Source organism: Cydia splendana, chromosome 2 (genome assembly GCF_910591565.1).
Source record: "Cydia splendana chromosome 2, ilCydSple1.2, whole genome shotgun sequence".
NCBI classification, from domain to species: domain Eukaryota; kingdom Metazoa; phylum Arthropoda; class Insecta; order Lepidoptera; family Tortricidae; genus Cydia; species Cydia splendana.
The window spans coordinates 22,808,030-22,831,334 of NC_085961.1; the positions used below are offsets into that span (position 1 = coordinate 22,808,030).

General features: G+C 38.1%; 2 protein-coding genes and 1 long non-coding RNA gene across 3 annotated transcripts; 1 reads left to right on the plus strand and 2 right to left on the minus strand.

The window, feature by feature from the left end:
• Window positions 1-1,436: 1,436 nt before the first annotated feature.
• LOC134799681 (uncharacterized) lies at window positions 1,437-3,494 on the minus strand. The gene is made up of 2 exons (XR_010145439.1): window positions 2,318-3,494; window positions 1,437-2,105 (listed from the first exon to the last, which is right to left on the minus strand). It is a non-coding gene; the product is annotated as an uncharacterized LOC134799681 (long non-coding RNA).
• Window positions 3,495-4,053: 559 nt separating this feature from the next.
• Window positions 4,054-18,171, minus strand: LOC134806016 (LIM and senescent cell antigen-like-containing domain protein 1). Its single transcript, XM_063779219.1, has 9 exons — window positions 18,019-18,171; window positions 17,838-17,902; window positions 10,103-10,216; window positions 9,691-9,803; window positions 9,404-9,596; window positions 8,901-9,042; window positions 8,351-8,467; window positions 4,619-4,760; window positions 4,054-4,281 (listed from the first exon to the last, which is right to left on the minus strand). Exons 2-9 carry the CDS (start codon window positions 17,843-17,845, stop codon window positions 4,091-4,093), a joined length of 1,020 nt encoding a protein of 339 aa, XP_063635289.1. The 5' UTR covers window positions 17,846-17,902; window positions 18,019-18,171; the 3' UTR covers window positions 4,054-4,090.
• Window positions 18,172-19,731: 1,560 nt separating this feature from the next.
• On the plus strand, window positions 19,732-21,333 carry LOC134805825 (DNA polymerase delta subunit 3). Its single transcript, XM_063779035.1, has one exon. The coding sequence runs from the start codon at window positions 19,787-19,789 to the stop codon at window positions 21,233-21,235; it is 1,449 nt and encodes a 482-aa protein (XP_063635105.1). The 5' UTR covers window positions 19,732-19,786; the 3' UTR covers window positions 21,236-21,333.
• The last annotated feature ends 1,972 nt before the right edge of the window (window positions 21,334-23,305 follow it).

Consider the following 23,305-nt stretch of genomic DNA (forward strand, 5'->3'; position numbering starts at 1 on the left):
CATTTATTTTCTGTATGGGTCGCAGTTCAAACCTAACCTAACCCACTTTTCTCTAGTAGCATTTCGTTTCTGTAAGGGTCGCAGTTCAAACCTAACCTAACTCACTTTTCTAGTAGCATTTCGTTTCTGTATGGGTTGCAGTTCAAACCTAACCTAACCCACTTTTCTAGTAGCATTTCGTTTCTGTATGGGTCGCAGTTCAAACCTAACCTAACCCTCTTTTCTAGTAGCATTTCGTTTCTGTAAGGGTCGCAGTTTAAACCTGACCTAACCCACTTTTCTAGTAGCATTTCTTTTCTGTAAGGGTCGCAGTCAAACCTAACCTAACCCACTATTCTAGTAGCATTTCAGTATGCTACTAAAAGAGTAGGTTGGGTTAGGTAGGTATGCGGTTGTCGCTGGCGAGGTTGCGGAAGAGTACTTCGGCGTTCCTGGGGCCTCGCCATATAGCAGCGAGGCGGCAACAGAGGGGTTTTAGTGGGTAAACCTGGGGTCTCATTAGCCCACAACAGGGAGTCCCACATAACCATCCCGGCCCGTCCCCGCGCCGGGTGGTATGCGTAAAGCATTTCCCCTCTTAAAAAAAAGAAAAAAAAAGGTAGGTATGCGGTGCGGGGTACGGGGGGTTGAGCGGGAGGGGCTAGTAATTTTGGCATCATTTTACTTTATTTAGTAATATGTATACATTTTTTGGTAATCATAGTGGTTTATTTAGGTGACAATATCGCATTAATTTGGTCTTCAAGATTTGGTGATCATTAATGATTTTTGGTGATCATTCAATATATTTGGTATTCGAATACAATTTGAAGTGCAGTCGTAATTAAAACGGTGGTACTTTTGTAATTTTAGGCCTTATTTTTTTGGTGTTCAGTAATTTTTTTTGGTAAGCATGATTTTTTTACCAAAGTATTTTTTGGTGGTCATTATATTTGTAGCCATTTGAAATCGTCTGTATATTTAAAGCGAATGATATGAACGAACCGCCTCGCGAGGGAATTGCTGTGCAGCTCGGTCGGAGACGTGCGTGCCTCGCCCTCTTCAGAGGCGTGGACCCGCTTTGAAAATATGGTCCTCTGACTAACTCAGAGTCGTAATTAGATTCCAAAAAAAGTAAGACAATGTTGCCACTGCAATAATTTGTTTGTAAAATAGTAAATTTCTTTTTATAAATAAACACGCTAAAATAATTTATTAATTGGTAATTTTACTCCTACTATTTAAAAAAGTACTTTTATTTACTTATTTTTACATAAATACAAGACGCGCTAGTAAAAAGTGGCAACATTGTATTACTTTTTTTGGAATCTAATTATGATTTTCAGATTAATTAAGTTGCGGTGTGTTATTACTTTGTTTATTAGCTACTGGCACGAAGGAACTCTTATTATAAGTATGGCCTCCTTAAGGCGAAGAAATAAATAAAACAGCCTTAATTGTTAATATACAATTTTTATTCATTGATAATACAATGATGATTAGGCACTTATTATAATATTATAAAAAATCTTAATTAAGCAATTCATACATGTCGGATTAAACATTTGGTAGCACAAATAAATTATATTTAATATTAATAAAAACATTGCATAAAGGCACTTTTTCGTTTAGTAGTCAACTCATAATAAGAAAATTATGTGGAACACATTTTTTTACTACTAAGGCACATAGTTTTATTAATGCTACCCCATTTAGGGGTTGAAATTCACAAGGTAGTCTGAATGCTCGTCACTGTTCATGCCATATTTAAACTTTCGCCATTAGCTCAATATATTACACCTAATGGGTGTAAGCATGTCGAGCACTGGTACGGACCTTATACAAAATAATGTTGAGTACCGTTTAAAATAAATTGATTTATTAACATTTTGGTAAAATTGCCTGACACTAACTTTTCAGGATTCCCATAAACTTATTACAACTCAGTCAAGAAATAATCTGTTAAATTGCATTTACACATTTAGCATACGTTCACACAAATCGCGCGACAGTTTAAACATTATGAAGTCGCGGTAGGACGTGCTAGAGTAGACATGCGACCTAGTTTTTACTTACATGCTTACATAATGGTCCAAAAATTCCATATTAACTTACATTAGGCTTTACTTATAGTCTGTTTTTTTAGCATTAGAAAGGACTTCGCAGAAGTAAGCTTGTGGTTCCAAATCCGGCACTTTTAGCGGTAATAATTTGAAGTAAATTATATGTATTGACCATGCTACATTAGATAATTCAATAATTATTAACAATTAAAGAGCCTGATAAAAACTGCACGCTTGCTTCTGTGGAGTTCTTTCTAATGCTAAAAAAAACGAACTATAGCATAGACATTACAAAATTATTAATAATTAAAAAATACTACTAACCATTATTTGGTTAAAGTTAAAACTATGTTGTTAATAAATAAAAAGATTCATTGTGGTTTACGAGCATAAAGTAAACATCAAATACATTTAAAACATAGCACGCTTAATACAACGTTACAATATTATTAAAGGCGCGCCTTATTTCATAGACCGCTTTCCTTTATACGCAGGTCACAACTGTAAATAGCTGTGCCCTGTTTATCGAAAGCTTTTAACTTGTAATACAAGTGGAAGTCCCTTTCTAACAAAAGCTGTCAAAGAGGGACTTCCACTTGTATTACAAGTTACAAGCTTTTGAAAAACAGGGCACTGGTGTAAACTGACACGTTTAAAACATTTATTTATACTATTTATTAACACAACCGAGAACGTGAATAAGTTAGTTCATGAATGACAAATAAAATACCTAACAATATAGAGTTTTAGGTTTTAACTTTTTCACCACCACCCTCTGCAAAAGCATACAACAGTATTACATTAACAATTGAAGTTTAATCTCATACATTCCTATAGGGTTTATTAGTGTGATTAAAAGAATGATCAAGTGACCACCATTTTGTGAACAAGTGTGTCCTTTCATGTGTTCAAGGATGATTAATAATTTCTGCAAATAATAATGTTTTTGTTCCTACATAAGAATACATTTGTGCCGAAGTCTAGTCAAAGGTCTCACTTTGTCGCTTAGGTATCATAAGGACGAGATTTGCTTTGTACCTTTATACAAATAACCTGTCAAAGCGTCCTTATTGCAAGCGACAAAGTGGGACTTTTTGCTTGGAAACGACAAATTTATTGACAATAACAGCACTACATAACACAGTTACAAATTACACATGTTTTTTGGTGAGCTCCAAACTATGTTAACACATGAGATAAACCAGACGACTGCAAACCACATGACGATAACGAATAACATTTGAAAGTCTGATTACACGAACCTCCTTACTAAAGGTCGCACTTTGAGAACCGCTGGGATAAACCATAACTTATAATTATACATATGTGAGTGAAGGTCACGTACATAGGGCAGGATACGTTGGACTGACCAGGTCCGCACCACCCTCGATACCACCATACACGACGCTCTCCACGAGGCAGCAGATAGAAGTGGATGGCGCCGAGTGGTCCGCACAATAGTTATTTGTACAACAAGAGATCAAAGTTTGATATTTCTTCGAGTGCTTATTTTGAGTCCCGTGCAAGCGAAAGATTCTATAATAGATTCACGAGCGTAGCGAGTGAATCTAATTTAGAATCTTGAGCGTAGTAAGGGATTCAAAAGCGCACGAGATGTAAATAACTTTGATCTCGTGTAGTACACAAAATTTTTCACCCTTAGCAGTGAGAACATACCTAGAGGGACAGAGATAATATAATAGAACCCAAGTATATCGAACTTGTATTAGACCCCGCATGTTGAAATGACTATAAAGGTCACTTGAATGTCATTTTGTCTCACTCAGTGAGCAAAATCGCATTTTGCTCACTGAGTGAGACCCAATCAGTGAGCAAAATGCGATTTTGCTCACTGAGTGAGACAAAATGACTCAGTGAGCAAAATCGCATTTTGCTCACTGTTTTTAAGAAGCAAAGTACCCTTGTTCGAGCTGCTGAGGTGAAAAACTATTTCGACGAGATGGTCACGACCCTCAGCATTGAGGAAACCGACGCGAGGAGGAGGGGGAGTGAAGGTCAGTGTGTTTAGATTGTGGTGACATCAGTGTTTAACGGCGCGGCGTGTAGTGGTGCGCGCGGCGCAGACGGCGGCGCAGCTCCTGCGGCAGCTTCTCGTAGCAGCGGCGGCACGCGGGCCGCTCGTCGTACTCGTAGAACTTGCTGCGCGTGCTCAGCGGCGCGTCGCACACGGCGCACGCGAAGTGGTGCACGCACCACGCCTTGTTCAGCGCCGTGAATACTGGGGACAGAAGCACGCGTGAGCCTACGCTGCACTTGTACAGTCAGAATCGATTTAGTGACGGCCAAAGTGATATGGCAGAAAACATACCCATGTTAACACATTTGAAAATATCTGTTTTGTCATAAGGTTGACTGGTTGAGAATGCCTCAAGGTGCATTAAAGTTTAAATTAATTTTCGGTCGGGACATGATTTTTGACTTTGCCGAAACTGGGACCCTGGTCGGACACTAACGAAAATACAGTTTCGTCGCGGCGCGGCTGAAACGTTCAGCAATGTTTTGGCCGAAACCGAATCTTCGGCCGGGCACTGATAAATAAATAATAAATGACTGACCATCTCCGGCGATGACCTGGTTGCAGACGTAGCACAGATTGCCGAACAGCTGGTGGTAGTGCTGCTCGCAGTACGCGAGGCCCTTCTTCTCGTAGTGCCGGTGCCCGTGGAACGGCTTCTCGCATTTAGCGCACACGAAATGCTGAAATCATTACGTCGGCGTCATATAAATAAAGTAGGGGGTGGATTAACTTTTTTGTGTTGTTATTCTGTCCCGTTGTCCATGGGACATTACGGTTCGTTAGAAGAAACGTTGAATCTTTTATTTTCTCTTTGTACATTTTATTTCTTGTATGTGTTAAAATTTTGTTATTGTAGAATATTTCTATGAATAAATAGAACATATATTTCGTTAGTTTGTTTTTTATGTTAGTTTAGTTAGTTTGTTTTTTTATGTTTAGTTAGTTTTTTTTTTAAGTAGGATATAATACATGTGTGCTTAAAATCTTGTAACTTAAATTTGAACCCATTCTCGTTAATCAATTGAATTGAAATATAGCAAACATCATCCATAATTCTGATGACAATGCAATAATACGCTAAGATGGATTTGATGATGCAGTCGGAAGGTAGCCAAAGGAACTTTAGAATAAAAAAAAACGCAAACATGTTGAGTTCGGCTCATTTGAAGAGTACTTGATAGACAGGTAAAGGAGAGGAAGTTCAGTCAACAATAAAAGAGTGTATACCGAATAAAAAACTATTTTGAGTTAGCTTTAGGGTTCCGTAAGTCAAAAGGAAAAAACTGAACCCTTATAGGATCACTCGTGCGTAGGCGTCACAAACCCGGTTTCACCGAAATCGAAAAAAAACGGAAAAACCGGGTTTACAGCCAATTGCCAAAACCGGGTTTTCACTTTAATAAATTCGACTTTTTCGAGTTTTTCGATTTTACAGTTTTGTAAACATAGTTTAATTATTTTGAAGAGCAAATTAAAAAAACAATATATTAAACGCACTATAGTGTAAATAACATTATTTGCGGTATTTGACGTCTGTCACTCACAACAGCAATACTACGTAAAATGTTTTGCACATCGAAATCACAAAGGAAAACAACTGCACTGCGAACGTTTACGTTCTACGTCTTTTTTTTTTAATTTTAGGGTTGGCCGGACACCACCGTTATGAATCGGTAGTCGTTTAAGTAAATCGATATGAATTTTTCATTTTTCTTTTAATAAAAATAAGGAAAAGGTGGATAATTAACTGTAAATATGGATATATTTATCGTCACTTAACAGACAACAAATTTGTCACAGAAATAACATAAATAAACTTTAAAATAGATCCCCAGTTAGTTTCAATTTTGACAATGGGTGCGACCTACTCGGTCGGTGTATTAAATACACCGACCGACCGGTAGCTTGCGGGAAAACCATATAAATCTAGCTTTATTTAAATCTCAAATAAAAATTCATTATACGTCACAATTCGATACCTCAGTCTACGTGCCATCCAATCGTAATCGCTTGCTGTGACAATCGATTTGCGTTAGTTACATCTCTATATACGTCAGTCATAATGTGTCAAATACCGCAAATAATGTTATTTACACTTTAATTGTATAAATGAACAGCTTTTAGTCTCCAACGTTATATCTATTTGCCCAGTTTTGCAGATAGGCTGCTTAGGGGTCATCCATTAATTACGTCACACGAATTTCTAGGTTTTTTTACCCCTCCCTCCCTCCTTGTCACACTTGGTCACATTTGGCAAATCCCTCCCCCCGTGGTGTGACGTCACATTTTATCAACGAAATCGGCAAATCTAAAAATATTTATCAAAATATTTTTGGGAAAAGAAATATTTAATAATTTTATAACCCAAAACTCATTGGAAAAGAAAATTAAACGAATAAAAACGATTATCATTCCAAAAAACTGGCTATTTAACTGTACAGCTAATAAAATAATTTAAATATATTTTTGGTTACTGATGAAGTTAAAGTGACGTCACAAAGTTTGTGACTCCCCCCTACCCCTTGTCACAACATGTCACATTTTCTCAACCCCTCCCTCCCCCTAAACGTGTGATGTAATTAATGGATGATCCCTTAGGTGCTCCTTGAAGTTAAGGCTTCAATCCAGGATGCTTCGGAAGGAAGTTGTGTCGGAGAAGATTGCCCCTGAATTTTACTCTCAGCTCCTTGTAGACTAGTTTGTTGCACTGGTGAAAGCAGAACACCTCGGTCTTGGAAGTGCTGGGGCACAAACGCCACTGAGAGAAATAGTTATCATAGATCCAGGTCCTTTTCGAGGCTATTTAGTTCCATTTCCAAGCTGTCTTTTTGTGTCACAACACAAGGGGCAGGTCATCAGCATAAGCAAACTTCCGCGATGTGGTGTTAGGCAGGATACGACTCAACCATCGGTATTTTCAGACCTATGACAACTAATACTAGGCGGTGTTGAGAGTGTGGAAAATCCGCTAGCATGTACAGCTCGGCGGCCACTGGTGTACCGTCTATTGCTCTTGTTGTGAAGACTAGGTCCGGGTTGTGGTCACTTCTCCATCGAGCTGATTTGAACGTTCCTTTGCGTTTGTGAGAAACGACTAAAACAGTGTTGTTCCTATCTGCCCAGTCCATGATCGCCTCCTCGTTGGCGTCAGATTTCCTGTATCCCCAGCTGGTATGGTGGCTAATCAAGTCTCAAATGTAAAGGGATGGGTGTTCCAAGTAAGGAAGGCGTGGAGTAGGCCAGCAGCTACGTGGAGGCTTATATATGCTGCATATCCGCGTTTCGCCGATTTGAATAATCGTGGTGGCGATGTTGTTGCCATCGATGTTATTTGAAATCACGTTGACCAGGGCAGTAAGAGAAGACCGGCCGTATGTCGAAGTTCTATATTGTTTATGGTATAATGCCGCTACCAAATCAAATCCCGGTATTTTACCTCGTTTAGCGAGTTGGGCATCATCAGCGGTGTATTTCCAGAAGGAGGACTATGTCAATACCGTTGTTATATAATAGGTTGCTTAGGCAATCCGTTTTAGAATTGCTGCTTAGTTAAAACTTTATTGATGGATTTGGATTGATTTATTGATATGGTCTTGGTAAAGATAAAGTAAATAGAAATGTCGTGGAAGACGTAATATCAAAGCATTGATCCTAAAAATACTTGCTTATTTTACAAAATATACGTAAAATCGAAATCACCGAAAAAACCGGAAACCCGGTTTTGCAGTTTCAAAAACCGAAAACGGGTTTTCTAAAATACGCACGGTTTTGTGACCCCTACTCGTGCGTCTATCTGTGTGTCCGTCTGTCACAGCCTATTTTCTAGGAAACTACTGGACCAATTGAGTTGAAATTTGGTATACATATGTCAATTAGTGACCCAAAGATGGACATGTATCGTAAACAAATGAATTTTAAACATGGGGGGCACTTTTGGGGGGTAAATGAGAAAGTTAAAAAATAAAGTTTTGAAACTATATTGTGTTATATATCAAATGAAAGAGCTCATCTTGAGAATTTCAAACCTATTTTTTTTATAATTTCAAAATACATAGGATATAAAAAATGACCAAAGGGGGGGCCTTTATCTCTGAAACTACTGTCAGTCTGTCTCGGTCTAAAATTTTGAAAAAAAATGCACAAAATGGTTCTTTACCAATAGAGTATAGATGACAGGAAAACCTATTATAAATGTGCGGTCGGACTTAATGTACGGAACCCTTGAAACGCGAGTCCGACTCGCACTTGGCCGGTTTTTTTAGTAACGTACCTCAACATGCCAATGTTTCCCGAGGGCGGTGACGATCCTTTCCTCGATGGGGCGGCGGCATGCCCCGCAGATCGGGATGCCCATCTTGTCGTGGCAACGAAGACAGAACAGATTGTTCTAGAACAAACAGAAAAAAATAATCTCACCAATTTACAGCAGGGCTTGGGCCCATATATATGTTGTCTATATGTATTAATATTTTTTTGTTCGGGTCGAATTAATCATTAAATAATTGAATTAAATAATTCGAATCATCCAGTTGCCTAATGACTTAGCTGAGTTGGCGCACATGAAGGTGGTGCCCATTTTACACTTCGCCACTCCTGAACAAGTTTATTCTGTGGCATTAGTGGCCACGTAGTCACACATGAATCCTGGTGCCCTAGCATTGAGACGTGCAGCTTCCAAACCGGAGGTTTCGAACTTGCCGATATCGTGATATCGCAAAAACAGCCTGCGCCAATGTTGTGGCCAAAAAGCGAACCTCGAACTTCTTTGTAATGCAACTGAGAAAACGCTAACATAGTAGATAAAGTAGTGAACTACTGACCACGTCGTTGGCTGCGTAGCCCGGGCGGTTCTTGACCTCACGCGCCGTATGGTCGAGCTCGACCTCGCACGTGGCGCACGTGAAGTGGTACCCGTGCCACACCTCGCCGCGGTAACGCAGCGGCTCGCCGTCGATCACACCACTGTTGGGATAAACGATTCTATGTTATTTTTACTAATACTAAGTGAAAGAAAGAAAGAGTTTGAAGTTTTAACCACGGTAAAAGAAACTGAGACACATTTATCTTTTCGATGGTAATAATAACAAAAAAGTGATTTTGTTGACCAGGACACTTACAGCTATAGCTACTGATTTGAAAAATAGCCGATGGACATTTTGTAGGTAATTTAACCTGTTTTATGTTAATAATAATGTACAAAAAAGTGTGTGTGTGTGTGTGTGTATGTGTGTGTGCGAGAGAGAGAGGGAGAGAAAGAGAGAGAGAGAGAGAGAGTGTGTGTGTGTGTAGTTGTAGTGTTGGGCTTTGTGGGTTGTTAACTTACTGGCACTTGTGGCACATGTAGTTCTGCAAGCCATCGGCCTTGATGCGCGCGTTGCAGGCGTGGCACAGCGCGCGGCCCGCATGTTTGATGAAGCCGGCGTCCGCCAGCTCCGTGCTGCACTCCGCGCAGCGGAAGCAGGCCGGGTGCCAGTTGGCATTCATTGCCTTGATCACTCGTCCGATCACGAACTCGCCTGTTAAATTATATGAATGAAAATAACGAAAAATTAGATTTATAAAATAAAGAAGAAATATCAGCCAGAACCAAAAAAATGTCTGTTCACTTACCGCATTTGCCGCAGCACGGGGCGAAAAGCACTTGAAAGTCTTGTTCGCAGTATTTACGGCCCTCAAACTCGTAAAACACTCCATCAGGGAACATCCGGAAGCATTGGGCACATCTAAAATAATATCAACAAATATATTGACTTGCATTACTCAACAATTTTCCCATTTTTCATAAAGATAATGCTGTATGTATACATAAAATTTGAACATGTAATTTTGGCAGCATAAGCTATTTAAAGATGCAACAATTATAAAGCATTATGTTACAATGATAAATTAACATTCTTTAACATAATGTTATAGAAAGAACTCTTTAACATGGTGTTATATGTAAAAACCCTTGGTAAACGATTGTCTCAAAACTTCTGTGTTATAGCACTTTTATGCTCAGAAGTCGAGATTAAATACATACACAAAACAGTTTGTATGCCAGAGTTCTCCATTGGAGTTGACAATCTTCTCATTGGGCTCAAACCCATCACCGCAGCGAGTGCAGTACATATTCTCCAGTGACATAGTTGCAATTCTGTAAAAACAAATAAGTGTTACTAGTAAAGTACTTAGGGATATCTGTGAATAAAAATAATAAGACCAGTCTAAACAAAATTCAGAACATCAATTTTATGCAGTCATTCATGGTGAGGAATGATGTAATAATAAAGTAGATCTAATGTCACTTGTTGCTCAGAAATAGATCAAATAACATTACACAAGGAGTCATATTACAACTTTATATTATACTGGTGTAGGTAATACTGCACTACTACATCATTATTACTATTAGATCTCATTACGGGGGTGACATTGTCACTGCGTGACACAGTGTTGGCCGTAATGGTTAATTCTAATTAACAATTAATCAATTGCATTAACCATTAATTCCGCAATTAATCAATTGCATTACGCATCAATATAATTAAAATTAGTTAGAATTGAAGTTTGAGACGTTTAATTACATTGATTGTCAATGTGCATTAACGTTTAATGGAATTAAATAATTTATTTCATAAACTAATAATTAATGTTACTTTTGCTTGGAACTATTAAAATTATAAATAAAAATAACCATTAAGAGCGCTATTACATTTCGGCGTTGAGCGAGTTTAGGTATTTTACGCGCTGCGGCAGGCCGTGCGAGCTCAGTATGCCGATCCCTTCTACCACACTCGCACTACAATGATGGATTAAACATTCTTGATCCTTCGCGAAGCATATTGAAATCAACCATAACAACACTAACTGTACTTAACTTTTAAAGTTCTAAAACTGTTATTTGGTAAGTACGAAAATACTAAATGCAGTGCAAATGTACATAGGGGCTGTTCATAAATTACGTCATCTATTTTTGACGATTTTTGACCCCCCCCACCCCTCAAATCATCCAAAAATCAAGCTTCGGATGAATCTGTTTCCTCCTACGTCATGTTACCATCATCCGATGTCCAGACCCCCCCCCCCCACTCCTCCCATTTGAAACGACGTAATTTATGAATAGCCCCATACTCGTACTTATGAAGGTATATTACTCGAAAGAAATTATAGGTACCTACTCGCTTATTTACATGTTTCGTCATTGCATTTGGTACCTATAGGTTGTAAAGTTTGTATCAACGAGGGTTTAAAAACGAACTGGTACTGAGGATCTGATGATGATTAAGGTGGTCACGGATACCAATCAACCATGTAGTAACATGATTAGGCTCGTTTGATTCGTCTCAACAAGATCTTTGACACTGAAGATACACAGGGTCTGATGATGGAGCTGGAAGGTGGCCACGGGTACCAGTCTATCATGTAACTAAACAACTTCGTGTTTGGGCTCGTTTGATTCGTCTCAACAAGATCTTTGACACAAGACAGTACTCAGGGTCTGATGATGGAGCTGGAAGGTACCATTACCAATCAACCATGCAACTAAACAACATCGTGTTTAGGATCGTTTGATTCGTCTCAACATGATCTTTGACACTAGGTGATACTCAGAGTCTGATGATGGAGCTGGAAGGTGGTCACCGGTACCAATCAACCATGCAACTAAACCACTTCGTGTTTAGGCTCGTTTTATTCGTTTCAACAAGATCTTTGACACAAGATAGTACTCAGGGTCTGATGTTGGAGCCGGAAGGTGGTCACCGGTACCAATCAACCATGCAACTAAACCATTTCGTGTTTAGGCACGTTTTATTCATCTCAACAAGATCTTTGACACAAGGTAGTACTCAGGGTCTGATGATGGAGCGCGAAGGTGGCGACGGGTACCTGTCAATCATCATCAGCTCCATCATCAGACCCTGAGTAGTATCTTGTCTCAAACATCTTATTGCGAGGAATCAAACGAGCCCAAACACGAAGTGGTTCAGTTACATGGTAGACTGGTACCCGTGGCCACAGTCCAGCTCCATCATCAGACCCTGAGTACTAACTTGTGTCAAAGATCTTGTTGCGACGAATCGAACGAAGCCAAACACGAAGTGGTTTAGTTGCATGGTTGATTGGTACCGGTGACCACCTTCCGGATCCATCATCAGACCCTCAGTACTACCTTGTGTCAAAGATCTTGTTGCGACAAATCAAACGAGCCCAAACACGAAGTGGTTCAGTTACATGGTAGACTGGTACCCGTGGCCACAGTCCAGCTCCATCATCAGACCCTGAGTACTAACTTGTGTCAAAGATTTTGTTGCGACGAATCGAACGAAGCCAAACACGAAGTGGTTTAGTTGCATGGTTGATTGGTACCGGTCACCACCTTCCGGATCCATCATCAGACCCTCAGTACTACCTTGTGTCAAAGATCTTGTTGCGACAAATCAAACGAGCCCAAACACGAAGTGGTTCAGTTACATGGTAGACTGTTACCCGTGGCCACCTTCCAGCTTCATCATCAGATCCTGAGTACTATCTTGTGTCTAAGGTCTTGTTGAGACGAATCAAACGAGCCTAAACACGAAGTGGTGTAGTTGCATGGTTGATTGGTACCGGTGACCACCTTCCGGCTCCAACGTCAGACCCTGAGTACTATCTTGTGTCAAAGATCTTATAGAAACGAATAAAACGAGCCTAAACACGAAGTGGTTTAGTGGCATGGTTGATTGGTACCGGTGACCACCTGCCGGCTCCATCATCAGACCCTGAGTACTATCTTGTGTCAAAGATCTTGTTGAGACGAATCAAACGAGCCTAAACACGAAGTGGTTTAGTTGCATGGTTGATTGGTACCGGTGACCACCTTCCGGCTCCATCATCAGACCCTGAGTATTATCTTGTGCCAAAGATCTTGTTGAGACGAATCAAACGAGCCCAAACACGAAGTGGTTTAGTTGCATGGTTGATTGGTACCGGTGACCACCTTCCGGCTCCATCATCAGACCCTGAGTACTATCTTAAGTCAAAGATCTTGTTGAGACGAATAAAACGAGCCTAAACACGAAGTGGTTTAGTTGCATTGTTGATTGGTACTGGTGACCACCTTCCGGCTCCATCATAGACCCTGAGTACTATCTTAAGTCAAAGATCTTGTTGAGCCGAATCAAACGAGCCCAAACACGAAGTGGTTTAGTTGCATGGTTGATTGGTACCGGTGACCACCTTCCGGCTCCATCATCAGACCCTGAGTACTATCTTGTGTCAAAGATCTTGTTGAGATGAATAAAACGAGCCTAAACACGAAGTGGTTTAGTTGCATGGTTGATTGGTACCGGTGACCACCTTCCGGCTCCATCATCAGACCCTGAGTACTATCTTGAGTCAAATAAATACATATAGAATGTCAGGTCGTTTCAAATATTTTTAATCCTGTCCGGTAGTTTATTAAACTGTACCATTATAAATTATAATACTATAAAAACAGTGCTAGGATCAAAGTCTCTCGTTGCGGTTTACACGCACACAGTATAGCGTTTTACACGGCGCCCGCCGCACACAATGATAAAAAACCTCGTCGTCGCCGTTGAAAATGTGCGGAGTCGACCGACACACGTCCTGCCTCTACAAGCTCTGCCGCGGCACTGAGCTGGCGCAGCGCGCGTCATCGGTAATATAGAGTAGTTTTCAAAAAATTGCCAAAAAATTATAGTAGAATTTCATAAACACTAATGTATACCAACAGTATAAGCAAACGTTGCAGATTGCTTGAGTATGAAAATGACTTCGATATTAAGTAGATTTTCGTAGGAATTGACACTTGTTTCGGAGAGAAAATCGAGTTCGTTTTACTTTGATTTTCTCTTTCTCAAAGGTATGTAGGAAAAATATAGTTTAATATGCCTAAAGTACAGGGTATTAGTAATACAAAATAGCCAGGTTTAGCAGAGTAAAATTCTCAACATTTCCAAATAAGAGCTCGCCATTCAGTGCTTCACGGGGTTTTTCGGAAACGACCATCAGAAAAAAAATCATTACTAATTTAATAAGTCCTTTTTCTAATATTTACAACGATATTTATAAAGATAAGAAGACGCTTTTACTGGAACAAGTACTCATTGTTTCTAATAATGAGCGCAAAGTCCTGAATTTCGTCGACTAGTATCATCAATTTTGCATTATTTCGACTTTTCTTGTAAGAGCGCTCTTAATACAAGCTTCAGTGAATTATCAGATCGTGATACATATTTTAACATGAGACTCTACACTATATGTTTCTATACACTCATTATAGGTGTATTCCTATTTGTCGCTGCCATATGTGAGTTGGAGACAAATGGGAAACGGGGACAAATGGGATTTATATGCAGAACCTATTCCATCTGTTCCAGGTGGGAACAAATGGGAAAACATCAGAAAATGATGTGTTCCCATTTGTCCCCACCTTATTGGTGTGGAGACAAATGGGAAACGGGGACAAATGGGATTTATATGCAGCGTCTATTCCATCTGTTCCAGGTGGGAAAAAATGGGAAAACATGGGAAAATTATGTGTTCACATTTGTCTCCACACCAATAAGGTGGGGACAAATGGGAATATTTTATACGAATGAATATGAACGGCGGGAAACAAAAGGGATACACCCGATATTAGTGTTCCCATTTGTCTCCGCTCCAATGAGATGGGGAAAAATGGAAATATTTCTGTGCAGCTTCTTTTCCCATATGTTTCTATACACTCATTATAGGTGTATTCCTATTTGTCCCTGCCATATGTGAGTTGGAGATAAATGGGAAACGGGGACAAATGGGATTTATATGCAGAGCCTATTCCATCTGTTCCAGGTGGGAACAAATGAGAAAACATCTCAAAATGAAGTGTTCCCATTTGTCCCCACCTTATTAGTGAGGAGACAAATGGGAAACGGGGACAAATGGGATTTATATGCAGCGTCTATTCCATCTGTTCCAGGTGGGAAAAAATGGGAAAACATGGGAAAATGATGTGTTCCCATTTGTCCCTTCTCTCATGTATGGCGTAGGACACGTGGATAGGGGACAAGTGGGAATACGCCAATAATGCACCCATTATAACCAATAATGAGTGTATTCCCATTTGTCCCCTCGGGGAACATATAGGAAAAGACTGCATATAAATATTTCCCGTTTGTCCCCACCTTATTGGTGTGGAGATAAATGGGAACACATCATTTTCCGATGTTTTCCCATTTGTTCCCACCTGGAACAGATGGAATAGACGCTGCATATAAATCCCATTTGTCCCCGTTTCCCATTTGTCTCTACACCAATAAGGTGGGGACAAATGGGAACACATTATTTTCTGATGTTTTCCCATTTGTTCCCAACTGGAACAGATGGAATAGGCTCTGCATATAAATCTCATTTGTCCCCGTTTCCCATTTGTCTCCAACTCACATATGGCAGGGTCAAATAGGAATACACCTATAATGAGTGTATATAAACATATGGGAAAAGACGCTGCATAGAAATATTTTCATTTTTCCCCATCTCATTGGAGCGGAGCCAAATGGGAACACTAATATCGGGTGTATCCCTTTTGTTCCCCGCCGTTCATATTCATTCATATAAAACATTCCCATTTATCCCCACCTTATTGGTGTGGAGATAAATGTGAACACATCATTTTCCCATGTTTTCCCATTTTTTCCCACCTGGAACAGATGGAATAGACGCTGCATATAAATCCCATTTACCTCGTTTCCCATTTGTCTCCACACCAATAAGGTGGGAACAAATAGGAACACATCATTTTCTGATGTTTTCCCATTTGTTCCCACCTGGAACAGATGGAATAGGCTCTGCATATAAATCCCATTTGTCCCCGTTTCCCATTTGTCTCCACACCAATAAGGTGGGGACAAATGGGAACACTTCATTTTCCGATGTTTTCTCATTTGTTCCCACCTGGAACAGATGGAATAGGCTCTGCATATAAATTCCATTTGTCCCCGTTTCCCATTTGTCTCCACACCAATAAGGTGGGGACAAATGGGAACACTTCATTTTCCGATGTTTTCTCATTTGTTCCCACCTGGAACAGATGGAATAGGCTCTGCATAGAAATCCCATTTGTCCCCGTTTCCCATTTGTCTCCACACCAATAAGGTGGGGACAAATGGGAACACTTCATTTTCCGATGTTTTCTCATTTGTTCCCACCTGGAACAGATGGAATAGGCTCTGCATATAAATCCCATTTGTCCCCGTTTCCCATTTGTCTCCAACTCACATATGGCAGGGACAAATAGGAATACACCTATAATGAGTGTATAGAAACATATGGGAAAAGAAGCTGCACAGAAATATTTCCATTTTTCCCCATCTCATTGGAGCGGAGACAAATGGGAACACTAATATCGGGTGTATTGTATCCCTTTTGTTCCCCGCCGTTCATATTCATTCACATAAAACATTCCCATTTGTCCGAGCTTCATGCATGGCGTAGGTCACGCGAATCGGGGACAAATGGGAATACACCAATAAGCACCCATTATTAACAATAATTACCAATAATGGGTGAATTCCCATTTGTCTTCGCGGGGAACATATGGGAAAACCCTGCATAAAAATACAGAGACAAAAATTACGATGTTTATTCTTGTTAATTGTTAATTATCAATCACATTTTTAATTTTCATTCAAAATTGATTTAATTTTTAATGGTTTGTAAAGCAATAACCATTAATTCTTTTTAATTGTTAGTGGTTCGAAATAAATTAATATTAATGCAAATTGATGATCAATGCAATTGATAATTAATTTCCCTTCAATGGTTAATGGTTAATGGCAATTAACCTTTTCAATGGTTAATTTTTAATGGTCAATTGCATTAACGTTCGGCCAACACTGGCGTGACAAAACCCTTTTAAAAAAGATTATACAGGTAAAAAAGAGTGTCCATAGGTAAAACTGGTTGTACATGATTAGCTATATTTTTAGTTACTGCTAATTTTGCAGTATTAACAGCCTTAAATGTTTTCTTATGACTTTGTTTCAGTTTATAGTAAAAAAAATATGTTATGTCAATATTAGCATGGAATAAAAATACAACAGAATCAACAGATCATGCACAGTGAACAAGAGACTCTTCTAATTTTTCATTTACTATTTGAGCACAGTTTAATATATTTCTATTTATAGCCATAATAATAATTTAATGAAAATAGCTTGATTAAGTTGGTATCTGGGATAAAAAAAATATTAGAGGTGGTTAATAGAATTATAGTGTTTCCAATAATATTTAATATTTTTGACAAGGGTTTATATAAGGTTATCAAAAAACAATAAGGTACCATTAGCTTGAAGACTAAATTATTTTAAGTTTCTGGATATTAATACTCTCTGATGGATTTATTTATTTGACCACCAAGGTGACTTAAGTACAGTTACTCACATCCCCTCAGGAGGAAAAACATGCTATAAAATTCCTGTAGGTATGTATTAGGGAAAACCAATTAAAGCATTAGGTACTTTTAATGTAGGTATATATAAATGTTTAATAATCTAAATTGATGGACGTAAAATGTTATTTTTTTAGTTAGTTGTAGCAAGTAATGAAAGTAAATAACAACTGAAGTTATTATCTAAATAATTAATAAAATTAAGAACAATTCAATGGATTCGTTTTTTTAATTAATGATCATGTGTAGGTTGTATGGCCTTACACTAACTATTAGCAGTGCTAGTGAGATGTCAGTGCTAGTTAGCATTATAAACCACTCCCACATAGCAGGTGGTTCTTACCCTGGCATTTTAAACCTCTTATTGTTCAATAAAAACGAAATTAAAGATGTCGCTGGCTAATTTCTCTGTAGAAAAAAAGAAGTGTTTTCATAAATAGGTCTCAATTAAGCATATATCATGGAAAACTAAACAAACTCCCTAAATGATGTAATGCAAACAAAAATAGAACACTTGTACTCACTGAATGAAATTGTTACAGATGAGATGAAAAAGTGGTGAACTAAGTAGTTAAACACCTGATAAACTTGTTTCCAGATACACTAACTTTCAGTAAAGTTAATTGAACATACATAAATAACAAGAACTTATCAATAAATTCGTAAGAAACTAGTCTAGCCTTACGTATGAAGGCCAAACGTAGCGATGTTACGATTCGACTTCACAAATCGGTTCAAACCGATTTAGGTCTGAAGTCGACTAAATCGACTTGAGTGTTCCGTAAATCGACTTAAGATACGTTCACCCGCTCTAAGCGCACCCTTTCCGATTTGTTGCTGCGTCACTTTCGTTGGACATATTGAGGCATAAAATGTACACGAATCGACTTCAAACCACGAAGAAAAATGTTGGCATGCACTTTGCCGTCATTATTGAGTCGAGTCAAGTCAAAACTTGGTATCTACAGGTAAAGTAAAATGAAACTTATGGTTCAAGTAGTAAGGTTCAATTTCGCATAGGCTTAAAGAGATCGATTTGGCGGTTTACTTGGATCGGTTTGCCAGTTTTGCGCCGCGTCGATTTGCTAACTGAACGAATTCGCGGCAATGACTCACGGAATCGCACGAGACCGCACGCTCTTTCCAGCTTGCTCGTATAGTGCTTTCCCGTTTTATCTTTAGCAATTAATGACATTTTGATCTACCGCGCAACGGAAAGTAAAAAAATATTACAAAAGTTTTAAGTCAAAAGTTTTTGCTGTCGTGTTATTCTAAGAATTCTAAGGGTCGAACAAACCGTAAAATTTACAATTCGATTTCTTCAACTCAAAACCAAGCGACTACGGAGCGGTTTGAACTATACTGATAATTAAAAAATAGAAGTTAAATCGACTTGGCCAAATCGGTTTGCAAACCGATTTGGGTTTAAATCGGAGTCGACTTATTCGGTTTGAAAATTTTTCGATTTGACCCATCACTAGCCAAACGATGACACAGAATGACACATTTCACTAATCTTGCCATATAGGAAAAAAAAAACGTGAAAAATAGACGGCCATCCAATACCCGGCCAAACAAAACACGGAGGGAATGTTGAATTTGTTTAGGAGTTGTAAACATTGCAGTTTTTCGTTATACAACGCTACACGTCGACTTCGCACATTGTCGTAATTATTTAAGAGCTTAAATAATAGTTTGCGAACCACACTCAGTATAGACATTATTAATATTATTTAAAATAAACCCCTTATAAACATAAACAGCAAACAATTTGAATGAATGACATAAATTGACATCTGACTTTTAGCTTTTTTTTTAATCATAGACAATTAGTGATACAACAACGAAATATGTGTCAACAATTTTTGGCTAGCCAGAGGGGCTACCGCAATAACCGATATTCGCAAATTGCGGGGATCTTTCTCTTTTACTCCAATGAAGGCGTAATAAGAGTGACAGAGAAAAATGCCCGCAATTTGCGAACTTCGATTTTCGCGGTTACAGCCCTGACTCTATTAAAGTTCCAGAGGACTTACTGCCAACATTGAAAATCTGCTTTACTATCACTCGAATGTATTCGAATGTATTCGAGTGATAGAGAGGCAGATAACATTTCTGTTACATTATTAAAAATAGTCAAATCGTAGTAATCGTACATTCTATGGCCGTTCATTAAAAGAATCTTAATTTTTGACAGTTAGTCTGTCAGCGGTTTGACGTTTGACATTTCAATTTCATGGCGACAACGAAGAAACGCAGAAATCGCGGGTTTTTAAGTGAAATATTGTAAAAATGGCTGATGAAAAATACTTATCGCATTTAAGTACATTAAAAGAAATAATATTGGACGAAGAAAGGTTGGTTACATATGTATCTATTAGCAAAGAATTCTGTATACATGTGAATGAAAGCAAATCTCTGTTGAATAAAGTGGCAGCGGATATTAGAAAAGAACACCCAGAAACGATGCTTAATATTACATATATTGTATCTGGATTAACGAATGATAACAAAGCCCAAACGAGCGTTTGTCCTGAAAGTGAAGTAACAGACTATCGAAAGGGTCTGAAGTTAGTTTTCTTTGAGCACATATACAGTATTAACAAGGGTAAACCTTCGGTAGATAAAGTAGCGTTTATGGCGATTACTACATTTGAAGATTACCAATTGTGTTCGGGCTTGCTAAAGAATAATGTGTGTTCCAAATTGACATTAGATGAAATAAGTAGATTGAAGTCATCCAGCCAAGTGGCAGTAGCTGAGCAAAAAGTGACTAAACCACCTCCAAAGAAAATTAAAGAGGAAAACGTGAAAGACAAAGTTATGAATGGTGATGCCAAGAAAGCAGAGATAAAATCGGAACCATCTGTAAAACAAGAAAAAATGTCACCACAGAAGATTGTGTCGCCACAAAAAAGTACTATAAATGGCAACAAGCAGAAGCCTGATGTCAAGAATACTCATAAAACTCAAAAAGGAATAGCTGGGTTCTTCAGCCGGTCTGACAGTGCTCCAGCAAAGAAATCAACAAAAGAGACCAAGAAAAACGAACCTGATATTAAAATAAAATCAGAGTCAGATGCCAAGGAAAATGATGAACAAATGGATGTAGATATTGATGACAAGGTACCAGAAACAAAGAAAAATTATGATAAACCTGTCATCAGTAATGGTGTAAAAACAAAGACTGAGGATACTACTGTTAAAAATAAAAATAAATCCAAGAGCAGTAACAAGTCTTTGACCCAAATAAAAAAGAATGCAAAGGTTGATAAAAAGCGTAAAAGAGTCTTACATATTTCAGACAGTGAGAGTGATGAAGAGAAAAATGATCCATTTGTTGATGATGAAGATGTGCTTGATAAAAAAATTGATGTAGAATCTGAAGATGAGATACCTCCAACACCGGCTGTTAATACCATCAAAGTGGCATCCAATATGTTAAATCCTAGGAAGAGAAGAAAGATAGTTAACAAAACATATACTGATGAGGAGGGATACATATTAACTAAGAAAGAGGAAGTTTATGAGAGTCTGTCGGAAAATGAGGACACAGACATGAAGGAAAATGTAGAAAAAGAAAAAGTAAATAATGAAGCAGCTAATGAAAAGAAAGCATTAGTTAAGACTGAGGTCTCTCCAACTAATAAGAAAAGTGGCCCAAAAAATAGCAGAAAGAAGATATCTCCTCCTCAGAAAGGGAAACAAGCTACACTTATGAACTTCTTCAAAAAAGCCTGAATGACTGGTTCAATAAGTAAATCATGGTCTTTGAAAATAATGTGTTATGAAAAAATATTTTGTTCTCTATACTTGTATCTGTTCTAATAAACTTTTTTACAATATTTTTTGATCATTCAAATAAGAACCCAATTGGACACTAACTGAACAGAGTCCAGCGAAATGCTATACATGGAATTATTCTGTCCGCTCAATTATGACCCAACGCAAACTACCCCGCGATAGGCGGTACTTACAAACTGCTCAATTGGCAATCTCAGTACCACCGAGATGACAGTCAGTGACAAATGGCTAAATTGATTTATAAAAACAACGTTTTTTTGTAATTAAAAATATATTCATGTGTCGTGAAGTGGTGCAGAAGTTATTTTAGTTCATACCAAGGACAGTGGAATCACTTTTCACTTGCAGTAAACAGATAACTTCAGTAGAATTTGGAAAAAACATGACGATTTGTTTTCAATACTACCGTGCTAAGCTAAAACGTAACAACTGCATACGACTTTTTAAATTGCGAGGATAATAGGGATGGTGTTATGCTAAATGAAGTAGACTATTTTATTAACTTGTGTTTGGTTTAGGTATTTTCTATATAATTATAAATGTAGTAATAAATTCCTTCTTACAGATTTGTATGTTCCTTTTTTATTTCATAAGATTGAGCTATAAAAAAACTACCTAGTTATTTCAAATTAATAATCAAATTTGGTATTGTCATTTTACATTACTTTCCATTCAGATTCCCACAAGATGCTATTCGCAGAGAACTATGGAAAAAAGCTGTCCAATTAGAGAGACATGAAATTGAGTGGATGCCTGGCAAGATATCTAGAATATGTTCTATTCATGAGATATAACCCGTGAGATAATCATACCCGGTCTCCTATATGTAGATAAATTTTTCCTATCATGCTTTCACTGAATTAATTTAACAAATACACACATTATCTGAAAATGTTGATCATTTGAATCCACCCTCTACTGTCACATATATGTAGGTTCTCTCTCAAGCCATTTCCGTCAGTAGAAAAGAGCGGCAAACATATTAACTCACATTATAGACGGGTCTAACGCGAATTATATTCAATTACCTTGATTTACCGACGTAAATCAGTTTCGTTTCGTATAATGTGAGTTAATATGTGTTCAAAACACGAAAGTTTAAAATATTGTAAGAGCGGCAAATTTAGAAAATGTAAGCGCGCGAACGGCTGTGGTCCTATACAAAATTTTAATTTTGCACCTTTTTCTACTGACAAACTTGCTTGACCGGCTATATACATATAAAATATTCTGAACTCAAAGTGGGGATTTATTGTGACTCCGCCTGTTCAAATATTTTTGACCCGATTCGTGTACCCATGTAAATTTTGCAGACTGTATAGCCAGTCCGATTTCTAAGATCAAGTTCGCCATACATTTACTATGGCGTACTTGATCTTAGAAAAACGGACAGACTATACCTGAACGTGACTTCGCACTGCCATGCAGATTGATAATAAAATATACAAAATACTTATTATAGCGGAATACATTTATACAACAATGATATATTTACTTATGTTGAGTTAGTCTGTCATGTCATAACAACATTTTAACTAGTTAATTTTTAATCTGCATTAAATTATTATACGTGAATTATTTGACTGGTTCTTCACTGTATGGCATAAACCTATCCCTGTCCAAGTCATATTCTAATCAAATATGAACCGCGAACTCTCAGCGGCCAGTACGTACAGCAAGAAGGTTATTAGCGGATTAATGTCGCTGATTGGTATAATAGTTATTGACATTATATGCATTTCATCTACACTTAGCTATGTACCATTAGTGTAATAAAGATGACTCTTATTTTGTTTACCAGCTTTGATTACAGGCTCTGTAAACGCGTCGTCTTATTTGAATGTAGGCGTAATTGTGTATGTGTGCTAATTTGGCCCGAGAATTTGAACGGTAATGTTCCTAAAGGCGGTATCCATGGTGATATATGATCGCAGACAGAGTCACATTTAATTTTACTTATATTTAGTTCTGGCTCTTCACAAATTAGTGTAAAAAGTGAAAACTTTC